This window comes from Triticum aestivum, chromosome 2A (genome assembly GCF_018294505.1).
Source record: "Triticum aestivum cultivar Chinese Spring chromosome 2A, IWGSC CS RefSeq v2.1, whole genome shotgun sequence".
Lineage (NCBI taxonomy): Eukaryota > Viridiplantae > Streptophyta > Magnoliopsida > Poales > Poaceae > Triticum > Triticum aestivum.
The window spans coordinates 153,237,048-153,249,186 of record NC_057797.1 but is presented as its reverse complement, the minus strand read 5'-3'; the positions used below and the strand labels follow the sequence as shown (position 1 = coordinate 153,249,186).

The 12,139-nt window shown below is 46.1% G+C and overlaps 2 protein-coding genes across 2 annotated transcripts; one reads left to right on the top strand and one right to left on the bottom strand.

Annotated features, from left to right (window-relative positions):
* The first annotated feature begins 1,052 nt into the window (after positions 1-1,052).
* Positions 1,053-5,636, top strand: LOC123185048 (U1 small nuclear ribonucleoprotein 70 kDa-like). Its single transcript, XM_044597064.1, has 3 exons — positions 1,053-1,141; positions 4,847-5,103; positions 5,180-5,636. Exons 2-3 carry the CDS (start codon positions 4,849-4,851, stop codon positions 5,486-5,488), a joined length of 564 nt encoding a protein of 187 aa, XP_044452999.1. The 5' UTR covers positions 1,053-1,141; positions 4,847-4,848; the 3' UTR covers positions 5,489-5,636.
* Positions 5,637-7,533: 1,897 nt separating this feature from the next.
* Positions 7,534-10,374, bottom strand: LOC123191602 (serine/threonine-protein phosphatase 7 long form homolog). Its single transcript, XM_044604271.1, has 7 exons — positions 10,054-10,374; positions 9,369-9,971; positions 9,013-9,294; positions 8,724-8,929; positions 8,328-8,640; positions 8,145-8,243; positions 7,534-8,061 (listed from the first exon to the last, which is right to left on the bottom strand). The coding sequence occupies exons 1-7, from the start codon at positions 10,162-10,164 to the stop codon at positions 7,534-7,536; spliced, it is 2,142 nt and encodes a 713-aa protein (XP_044460206.1). The 5' UTR covers positions 10,165-10,374.
* Positions 10,375-12,139: the final 1,765 nt, after the last annotated feature.

Below are 12,139 nucleotides of genomic sequence, written 5' to 3'. Positions count from 1 at the left end.
AGGAGGAATGGGGCGTGGTGGTGATTGATGGTCGGACCGAGCGGAGGCATGGGGATGGACGACGCCGGCAGCGGCCACCATGCCAGATTGTTCCAGAAGCTTCCTTTTTTAATTGCTCAACAATGAGGTTGTGGGAGATAAGGATGAACGAGGGAAGGCCTTATCTGCAAATATAGAGAGAGGTGCGGGTATCTTTTTGCAAAATTGCCATAGTTTGCTTTCTATCCATCAGATATAGATCGGACGGTCTATATTGCAAGATGGCAGACACACCATCGTCACCAACTCGGTTTTTTATAAAAGTAGAGATTCTGGCATATATAAAAAACACAATTTATGTGTAAAATGTGTGCTAATATTGTTTCAATTTATTTTTCATTGTCTTTTTTATGGATAATACCAATAGCCCTAACTCATTCTTCTTTAAAAACTTCATTTTTTTACTTTTATTTATTTTTTTCTAATATATGTACATCTACTACCCCTACAAAAGCACTAGAGGGGGCAAACACAAGTAATACGCACCATCACATTTTCAGATTGAACGCCCCGGATTATTTCCATGTTTGGCACCAAGCTACCAATCCATGTTTTAGCGTTAAGCATGTCCTGAAGCACTCACCCACGACTCTCGCCTCCCAATACTGACACTAATTGTCCCCCCTCGCTGCGGCTCCCCCATCTCCCACAACCGCAACTTCCCAGCGTCACCTCGCCATCGCACGCACCAGTCAACTCGCACGTACCACCACTCCTGTCCGGCTGGAGAGGACAAAATTACTGTTCTGACCCTTAAGGCAAACTAAATCCCGATTTGACCTCGTTCCAAATTTTTTTTCGTTTCTGACCTTTTTCGGTGACGCCAAGGTCCCTGGCGTCTGGGTTACGAAGCAGACGCCACGGTCCCTGGCGTCTGGCCCCTGGCCCGCACTGCCCGCCTGCCCGTTGACCTGCTGACGTGGCAAAGGGGCCAGACGCCAGGGTCCCTGGCGTCTGGCCCCGGTAAGTGGATAACCCCACCGGGAGAGTGTGTGGGTCCCACCCCACACACTTTCCCCAATCCAGCCCGAGCTTGAAGAAGAGCTGCTGCCTCCCCACTCTCTCTCACCCCTCAAGCTCCCCCTCAAATCCTCTCCAAAAGGTACATCCCTTAGGTGGATCTTTCCATCACTTTGTTGCTCTTGTTAATCTCTCCCAAATCATCCAATTATTTTTTGTTAAGTCTTGTCCTTTTGGTTGCATTTTATACATGTTGGTGGAACCCTAGTTCATGTTTTCTCCCCCTTATGTTAGTGTGAATGGCTTGGTTAACTTTGATAATATAGTGCTATGCATGGTGTGTAGTAGGAATATATGTTTGTTGAGTAGAAAGATTGGGGGTTAGGGTTAGTTAGTGATTAGGGTTAACTTTGCTTAGTGTGTTAATTAGTGATTAGTGATACTTTTGTGGTCATCACCAATAATTTAGTGTTGATATGATTTGGATATAATAAGATGTATTTGGATAAACACCAATTCTCATTGAGGTCTTAAATGCATTCATGTAATTTTTAGATGGAGAGACTTGTTAATGTTCATTACATTGACAAGGAGGCATTCTTGAGTAACAATGCCGACACGGGTGAGGAACCATTGGTTTTTGATAGAAGCCCTAGCTATGAGGATGTTGTTGCAAAAGTGAGACAAGTCTTGAAGTGGATGGACACCAATGTTGATGTTAAGTTAATAGGAAGGTATGATGTTGGAGTTGGAGCCAAATCTCGCTTGAAAAGTATGCCTATCACCTCGGATTTGCATTGGGATGTATACAAGGAAAAAGTATCCCAATCGGAAGACAAGTCACTTGAATTGTTTGCCACCACTGAATCTCCTCGGTTTACCTTTGATTTGAACCGGCATGTCTCTTCCCCAATGGATGACATGAGCGAGAGGACAATGGTGCCACTTGTTGAGCATAGGGTTGTGGTTGATGCCCCCAATGTTTATCCCCCACCATGTCCCCGTGTACCAACTATCAAAGCAAATGAGGTTGAGTTGTATGCCCCAATGCTTCTAGCCAACCACCAACTAGCCAAGCAAATGAGGTTGAGTTGTATGCCCCCAATGCTTCTAGCCAACCACCAACTAGCCAAGCAAATGAGGTTGAGTTGTATGCCCCCAATGCTTCTAGCCAACCACCAACTAGCCAAGCAAATGAAGTTGAGGTGATTGCTAGTGACGGAGTAATTCAAGAGGATGAAGATGCTTATGATGACGACGAAGAGCAAGAGGAAGGGTTTCATGGCAATGATGTTGGTGACTTGGATGTGTACATAGCGCAAAAGGACATGGATCGTGACTTGCCTTTTAGGCGTCAATATGCGTATGACTCGGATGACGAGGGTCCAGTTGAACAGTTGGACGAGGATGGATTCACAAAGGAGGAGAACCAAATCCACTTTGAGCTGACGGGCTTACAAAAAAGAACTCACTTATTTAAAGATCTCGGCCTTGCCCATAAAGCTGTTGTTGACGGTGGAATGAGAATGACGGCGATTGAGCCAACACCATGCCCGGATCCAGGAGAACCAAGGGTGGAGAATGAGGACGAGAATGCTTATTTGAAGAAAGGATTGAAGTTTCTGAGCTTGCCTATGCTGAAGTTTTGGTTGGCTGACTATGCCATTCGAAACCATAGGCCAATTTATGTTGAGCACTCCGACATGAAATTGCGTTACACCGTGGTGTGTGAGCAAAAGGAATGCACATGGAAGGTTCGTGCAAGAAAGCTTAAAGAAACCGAAGAATGGGTGTTAACAAGTTGTGATACCACTCATAGATGCAAACCGCCATCGAAACGACTTAGAAAGACACACCGTCAACTCACATCTGAGTATCTTGGATACAAATGGATGAAAGACATAGCCTTTGATCCCACTGTGAAAGTGAGGTTTCTCATGCGGACGGTGAAAAAACAATTTGGTTATGAAGTCAAGTATGGGAAGGCATGGAAGGCAAAGGCAAATGCTATTAGGATGTTGTACGGTGGTTATGAAGAAGCATACAACCAGCTCCCAAGGTTGTTGGCCGCCATTGCACATAGGAACCCGGGCATGTTTCATGTGGTCGAGGATCACGAGGGAGTGTTCCACCGTGCCTTCTGGAGTTATGGACAATGTGTGGAGGCGTTTCAGCATTGTCGTCCGGTCTTGTCTATAGATGGCACGTTCTTGACCGGTAGATATAAGGGCACACTAATGGTAGCAATGGCGCACTCATCAAACGACAACGTGTTGCCATGTGCATTTGCTTTGGTGCCTTCCGAGCACCAAGACAACTGGGAGTGGTTCATGGGTCATGTTAGGCACAACGTGATTGGGGCTAGGGAGGTATGCATCATATCGGACCGACATCATGGCATACTCAAGGCAATGGACATTGTTATTCCAGGATTTCCAAAGCTTCACCACAGATGGTGCATGAGGCATTTCGTGGCCAACTTTTACCGGGCATGTAAGAGCAAGGAGCTCAGCAAAGACCTTACCCATGTATGTGTGGCCTTCACCACCCAAGGTTTCGATGCTCGGTACAACAAACTCTTTGCAGCGGTGAACGAAGGGGGAAAAGACTTCTTAACTAGGAATTTAAGTGAGAAGCACAAGTGGGCACGCGCTCATGACGATGGTGGTTGGCGATATGGCGACATGACGAGCAATCTCGTAGAATGTTTCAACAATGTGTTGAAGGGTGCTCGTGCTTTGCCGGTGACTGCAATAGTGGAGTACACCTTCTTCAAGCTTAATGAGTACTTTCAGAGGCATTCTGAAGAGACTGCAAAATGGATAGGTGAAAAAAAGGATTATCCGGAAAAGGTTGATGAATGGTTGCAGTTACAAGCAAGCAAGTCTTCACGACAACAAGTTATCGTATTCGATAGACTTGAAATGATCTATCAAATTGATGAGCCAGGTGGCACAACACGAGATGGTAGACAATATGGTGGTGCTGCATTTGAGGTGAAACTGAAGACTCGGTGGTGCCAGTGCGAGAGGCCTAGTAAGTATCATTGGCCATGCTCGCATTTGATAACGGCGGCGAAGGCGAGAAACATACATGTTAATGATGGAAAAACCGTGAGGATGCAAGAGTTCCATGTGGAAGCTACTAGGTTGACATGGGCGCCAAGATTTCACCCTTTCTTGGACCAATCACAGTGGCCTGAGTACCATGGCCCTCATATTAGGCCAGACCCTCTTCTGAAGGTGGAGACGAAGGGTAGAAGGAGAACTAAGAGGTTCAGGGGTGATATGGATGACCTGGCTGGATACACTGGCATGAAACAATTTGGTAGCGGTCATTTCATGGAGGCTCCTGACATTATCAACTGTGGGGTGTGCGGTGAAGGGGGACACAATGAGCGGACATGCAAAAAAAAGAAAACCAAAAAAAGAAAAACAAGTCGTGGAGGCGGCACCGATGGTGAAAGAGGTGGAAGAGGTGACGGTGGTGGTGGTCGAGGAAGAACGAGTGTCAGAGGTGGTAGTGGTGGTCGTAGAGGGAGCACAAGTGCTAGAGGTGCTAGTGTTCGTAGAGGGAGCACAAGTGCTAGAGGTGGTGGTCGAGCTAGCACAAGTGCTAGAGGTGGTGGTCGAGCTAGCACAAGTGCTAGAGGTGGTCGTGGTCGAAGAGGAAGCACAAGTGCTAGAGGTGGTCGTAGAGGAATGGTTGATAATGGATCGGCCTTCGGTTATTTGTTTAATCCAGATGGTTGATCTAATAATAATGGTATATTATTTGTTCATACAATTCCTAGCATTTATGCATTTGCTCTCTTAATGTCTTGTGCTAACAATTGTTCTTTTTGTAGGCATGGCTTCATCCGGTTCCAGGACGAGGCCACCGTGCGCGGACCAAGAGGACATGCCGAAGACGTGGTTGGAGGCCAGTTTGGACAAGAAGAAGGAGAAGGATGTGCCCACACCACCATGTTGGTGTGGTGATGTTTGCAAGCTGAAGGTGTCCACTGACCGCAACAAGTCATGGACAGAAGGTAGAAGGTTTTTCGTGTGTCCCAACTATGCACATGATCGTCGAAGGCCAACTAACGCATATGACATACCACCGGTATGTTAGGTGTACATATAAAAAACATCAACAAGTTGTCACTCATATGTCTAACAAAATCATGGTTTATATGTAGTCCCCTCCTCCACTTTGCAAGTACTTCACTTGGATAGATCACGAGGTACCAAAAGATATCCAAGAGGACCAACGTGCAGATTGGTTACGGAGGCAGCGCCTATTCGAGGAGTCCTATGCACGGGGATTGGAGCGGGAGCGTCGTGAGAAGGAGGCTCGTGAGCGCAAGAAGCGTGAGCAAGAGAGGGCACGCAAAGAGAAGGCGGCTCGTCAAGAAGAGAGGGCAAGCAAACTTGCAAGGGCTCGCGATGCACGAGAGGAGGACGAGGCACGTGACAAGAAGGGAAAGTGGCCCCGGACTACTCAGTAGACAAATGGAAAGGCACCGGCGTCGATGATGAACTGTCGAGACTTTGTTTAATGTATGAACTTATTATTCGAGACCTTGTGTGGTCATGAACTATTTCTGTCATTCGAGACTATTTGAGATTATGTGCAAACTATGTTCGTCATTCGAGACTAGTTGATATGCTTTGTTCATATTTTTGGTTGAGAGTAGCATGCTTTGTTCATATTTAACAGTGTTTGCTAGTTGTTGCTAAGCAAAAACTTTAACAAGCTGTGTGCAAAAACACCAGGCCCACACCCAGACGCCAGGGTCCTGGCGTCTGCCTCCCAGATCCAGACGCCAGGGTCCCTGGCGTCTGGCTTGCTTTGCTCACGCAGGTGACCAGACAGGCCGTCTGGTGTGTCTGATGGACACCCAGACGCCAAGGTCACTGGCGTCTGCCTCCCACACCCAGACGCCAGGGTCCCTGGCGTCTGGCTTGCTTTGCTCACGCAGGTGACCAGACAGGCCGTCTGGTGTGTCTGATGGACACCCAGACGCCAAGGTCACTGGCGTCTGCCTCCCAGATCCAGACGCCAGGGACCCTGGCGTCTGGCTTGCTTTGCTCACGCAGGTGACCAGACAGGCCGTCTGGTGTGTCTGATGGACACCCAGACGCCAAGGTCCCTGGCGTCTGGTGTCCAGAAAGCATTCTTGTCTAATGGATAAGATTCGAGTGGATAAGATTTTGGGCCCACCTCTACCCCTCTCATCCATTCATCTCCACCTCTACCCCTCTCATTTCACTCATATCCACCCACTCTCACCTCTAGCCCTGCCAACGTCACTCCCTCGTCCAGCACCCTAACCCCCCCCCTCAGATCTCTCACAAATCGGTCCGGTTTCACCGTTGGATCTTCAGGATTTCGAGACTAGAAGGTAAATCAACTCCACCCCCATTTTTTGGTTGGTTTAATTTATCATACTTTTGTGAAAACCCTAGTTTGTTTTCCTCGTGGTTTAATGTATCATAGGTTAGCTACTAAGAGATTTGTGTGCTGTAGATGGCTAACGAAACTCAGTGGGTGCTTAGCCCTGTTGTTCATGTGCATGGCTTGTCTCCATGTATTGTGCAAGTTAGTCAAGTGGACCTCACTTTCGATTGGTTGAAGACTAAATTCATGTTGAAGCAAGGGTTGAAGGAAGAGGATTTTGTGTACTACGTCAGCAGGAGGAAGTCAGATGGCCCCGGGGAAAGAAAATTGGTTGACATAACTGATGATGACAAGATTCAAGAAATGCTGGAAGAATGGAAATGGAAAAGGGTTGTTGACTTGCATTGCTACAGGAAACCGAGTTATATGTGATGTTCATGTCGTTTCAACCATCGTGGTCATGAACTACTTATGTCATTCGAGACTATTTGTGTAATTTGAACTATGTTTGTAATTTTTGCATTGTATCGTAGACCATCGTGGTCATGAACTAAGTTTGTAATTTGAACTATGTTTGTCATTTGTCAACTATAGTGTTATGAAAAGACTATGCAATGCTTATGTATGTATGTTATTCGAAACTACAAGTGAAAAGACAAAACTACAAGTGAAAAAGCAAGTATTGTCTGCACCAGGACCAGACGCCAAGGACCCTGGCGTCTGGCTCCCCTGCTTTACCCTGTTTCTGGTGTCAGTAGACTGCCAGACGCCAAGGACCCTGGCGTTTGGTCCCCTAACATACATCCAGACGCCAAGGACCCTGGCGTCTGGTCCCCTGACATACAGCCAGACGCCAAGGATCCTGGCGTCTGGCTCCCTGTGCATATAAATGACTAAATACAGATTTCATCATTCATGTCAAACATTCATATAAACATTCATTAAATGACTAAATCACAGGAAACAACAATTACCATAAATCACATCATTCATTCATGTCAAACATTCATAGCAACTTCACGAATCCGGTACAACTTAATTCGAACGGCAACAAGTTCATGGAAAGAAACGACAACAAGTTCATGGAAAGAGACTACACCAGGTTCGTCGAAACAAACTAGAACAAGCTCATTGAAACAAACTACAACAAGCTCACTTCTTCCTTCCTCTCTTCACGATATCTGCAAGTGTATGCTCCTCCTCTTCGCTAGCCTCATGCTCCTCCTCTTCGCTAGCCTCCTCCGCCTCTGCATCAATGTTGGACTTATATCTTTGCATTCCCGCAGGCATAAATTGATGAGGATACTCCGGACTATGGAATTGAGTGTTCCATATCTTCTTTCTACCTTTCTGGCCCGGTGTCTTAGCTATTGCTTTGCCTTTTCTAGAGCGGGCATTGCCTTGTGTCGGTTGTGTAACCTGTGATGGTTGTGGAGCATCAACATCATACTCATGATCCTCTTGATGTGTTGCATCATACTCATGCTCATCATGATGTGTTGGCTCCTCTTGATGTGCTGGCTCCTCTTCATTGACCTCCTCCTCTATGTCCTCTTCGTTCTGGACATAACGCCGTTTATTAGCTCTGGCGGCGCGGCTACCTGGTGCATACACGTCACTGGACTTAGCACCATGGCAAGAAAGCATAGCTGCCATCTTATGGAACCGCTTCTTGAACTTCTGCGACAACACAAAATATGCTATGATATGAGATGCAAATAACTAATCCGCGAAAAAAACTTTTATAATATATTGCGACTAACCTCCATCGTGCTCCTAAGAGTCCTCTCAGATAATGCACCACCAGGTGGATGACTCAGTGCAACATTGGCATCGTTGACGCACAGAAGCAACTCTCTGCCCTGCAATTCATGAACACACCAAACTTATGTATTTGAAAGAAGACAACATGATGCAAGTATGTTAGAATAGGTCAAACAGACTACCATTTCGTCATGCATCGGTGCGTAGTCAACATGAGCCCCTCTGGTGTCTCTCACAGCCGTGTTGAAGGTATGATAACCTTCTGCAGTCTCCGGGTCTTCAGACACCAACTCCGACCACTCCTCGTGAGTCCAACCTGGCTTCAGCTTTAACCGGTAACGATCCGCATACCACACTTGATACTTCTGATATGCTGACTGATTGTGAGGTCTATTCTCTGATTGCACTAACGTGTCTCTTTGATTCCAAATTTCTATCCACGCACGGTGTTTGTTTGCCCAATCCGATATATCCTGATTGTTCCTTCGATCGAACCTACAAATGATGCACGGGACAAAGCATTAGCAAACACTGACTTATTCAATGCTCTACTACATACTCAAGGCATGCTTGCTTACCGATGCAGAGATAGCATTTCCTCCTTGCTCTCCTCAATTGGAATACCTTGTCTTTTTCCAAATTGTCTTGCCACACGGTCTACAAAGTGCCACTCGACTGCGAAGAAGCATATCATTGGGCACCTCGCCCGCCAAAGATGGCTATCACGCGTGCACATCTCATTAAGATCAAAGTCACGATCTTCCACATAAGGCAACCAATGTACCTGCAAAACAAAGAGATACATTGTTAGCTACATACATAAGTTTCATTCTTGACTAAATTTTATCTCATCGAACTTCTCATAACCTGCTCAGCAGTCAAGGTGTCCAGCTCGTTCATATAGCACTTGTATCGCACATGCGAGCTTCCTGTGTACACTGTCACTTGTTCCCAATAGTAAGCAAGCGTAGGGCGCCGATATGGATCATCATCATGCAACCCGTCATGATTACCCCGTGGGTTTGCCATGAGGGGGTTCTTCAAATCGGGCCGTCCAACCGGGATCCGCTCCCACATCCACACGGATAGGCTCCAAACAAACCCAGACAATGAGGATGTACCTCCCTTCCTCCGACACGCCAAGTCAAGCTGCAATCAAACAAACATGTTAGATATGGAGGCGCATGACAAATGCAAAATAATTGGTTGCAAATATCTCTTACCTGACGATACAAGTATGCTAGTGCGGCCGAACCCCAGCTATACTGGGTATCCCAGTTATTAAGTGGCTCCAAGAACATCCAGAGGGCTGAGTTCCCGGTTGCATCTGAGAAGACTACCTTGGTTAGTACATACCAAAGATAGGCCCGCGCGTACTGCTGCACAACCACGTCATTGGCATCCTGAGGGCACGGGTTGGTGTTTCCTCTGACCAGTTTTAGCCAAGAATGCCTCACTTTCGCTGTATCGGCCTTGCCTTCCTGAGGGCCCTCGGGCTGAACGCCAATTAAATCGGCAGTCCGTTCTCGCCAATTACCCACGCTGACACGACCGGTAACAGCTTGTCCATTGATAGGAAGGCCGCTTATCATAGCCATGTCCTGTAGGGTCATCGTCATCTCCCCACATGGAAGGTGGAAGGAGTGAGTCTCCGGCCTCCAACGATCCACAAGTGCGGTCAGCGCCGCGTGGTTCACCGGCGGAGCGCGTCGCTTAAACTGCAACACGAATGGGAGAAGACCCAATCTCCGAATGTAAGGCTCATACCGCGGGTCGTAATCAAAGTCATCAGCGGAATGACCCCTCATGCGCATAGCAACTACAACCTGCAAATAAAGTGATGTTTTAATAATCAATACAAGAACACAAATGAGAAACAACGAAAATTGACCCAGTCTTGCTTCTTACCTGTCCATTTTCAATGGCACGAGCACGATGCTCCTTATCCCACTCATCGATTAATCCGTCATACCAAGGTCCATCACCATCCGCCATCCTACAAAAAAATTTCACAAACATCTATGAATACATGAACAATATCAAACAATTTCCTTCTCCAAGTTTATTCCATATGAAAACACCATTCTTCTCAAACATAACCACATCATTTCTTTCTTCTACATATGCACACATATCATCTAGAGTACCAAATTTCACCATCAAATATATTTCATTATCATCATCCGCCATTCTATTGAACAAATCATGTCACACACAATAAGAAAATTTCATCATCTCTTTTGCATAATTTTTTTGCCAACAATAGTATGCCAACAATAGGATTATCTACACATACACACATCATCTATCAAACCAAATATAGTATGCCAAAGTCTATTTTACATACACAAATCATATATTCATCACCCCTCTTAATTCAAAAAAAAATCCTATGGACAACATATACACAAAACCGAATTGATTTTACCTACATGTTCAACTACACATCATCTACTGCATACCTAATCATCTATCAACTACACAAAATTTTCTAAAAATAAGAAACCATCTACTCATCTAACATCACCTAGTGTTGAATAATGCATCCAACCAAAGAGGGGAAAACAAAAAAAATTGGAGGGAATGGGGGAGAATACCTCAAAGAAGCTTGGGGGGGTCCGATCTGTGAGTTTGAGGGGTTGATGGAGTAGATCAAGGGGGGTGGTGGTGGGAGGGAGAGAAGGGGCGAAGAACAGAGCCCTCTGTTCGTCGTGCGCCGCCAGGAGAAAGATGGGGATGGGTGGGCTGGCCCGCGCGGTTATCCACTTACCGGGGCCAGACGCCAGGGACCCTGGCGTCTGGCCCCTTTGCCACGTCAGCAGGTCAACGGGCAGGCGGGCAGTGCGGGCCAGGGGCCAGACGCCAGGGACCGTGGCGTCTGCTTCGTAACCCAGACGCCAGGGACCTTGGCGTCACCGAAAAAGGTCAGAAACGAAATTTTTTTCGGAACGAGGTCAAATCGGGATTTAGTTTGCCTTAAGGGTCAGAACAGTAATTTTGTCCGGCTGGAGATCGCCGTCGTACGCGCTGTCATTTGCCCGACCAGCCGCCGCACGCACCTCTTCACCTCTTCGGGACAACAGCCTGTCGGGCCGGAGTTCCTCGCGTCAACGTCGATAGTTGTACTGCCCGCGCCTCCAAGATGCCCGACCAGATGTCCTCGCCGCCTGCCAACCTCATCTCGACGAATCAGTTCGCCGCCGACGAGAGGCGTGTGGCAGCTGAGCCACCGCAGCCGGGGACGTGGATGCACATTCTGTTGATCAGGGACGCCATGTCCGATTATGCCAACCCCATGATCTGTTTTGTATTTCACCCCATATGGACTTTGAGTAATAAAGATTGGTTTAACCCCTAAAAAAGTAGGTTGTAGCAGTGACAACTATGTGCAGTCTGACAATTGGTGCCTTTTTTATGTTGTTATTGGATTAGAGGGTTGTAGGCTGCTTCAGCCCAGTTAGTGTTTTTGGGCTTCTAATCGTTTTTGTGTGCAAATGTATGAGTTGGGTTGTGTGAGGAAATCGACTGAATAAAAATAAAATCAGTCAGTCAATTTTTGTAGTATATGATTTTTTTTGTTCTCACTTGTCGTATTGAATGGTAGATGGAAAAATGACTGACCCAAAATATTTTCCAGTCACTTAACCATTATCTGGTCCTATGTAGTACTCCATCCGTTTCTTCTTCGTCGCATATAGATCTATTTTAAGTCAAACTACATATGGGTTGACCAAAATTATATTAAAAATTATTCAACATCTACAGTACTCCTACTAAAGTATATACTCCATATGAAAATTAATTTCATGATCCATCTAATGATATTGATTTCTTATTGTCAATGACGATATTTGTTACTGAAATATTGCTCAAACTTTATAAAGCTTGACTTCAGACAAATTTTATATGCAGACTAACAAGAAACAAAGGGAGTAATATGAATAAAGAATAACTACAACCAAAGAATCCCGGCGCAGTCAACACAACACACACA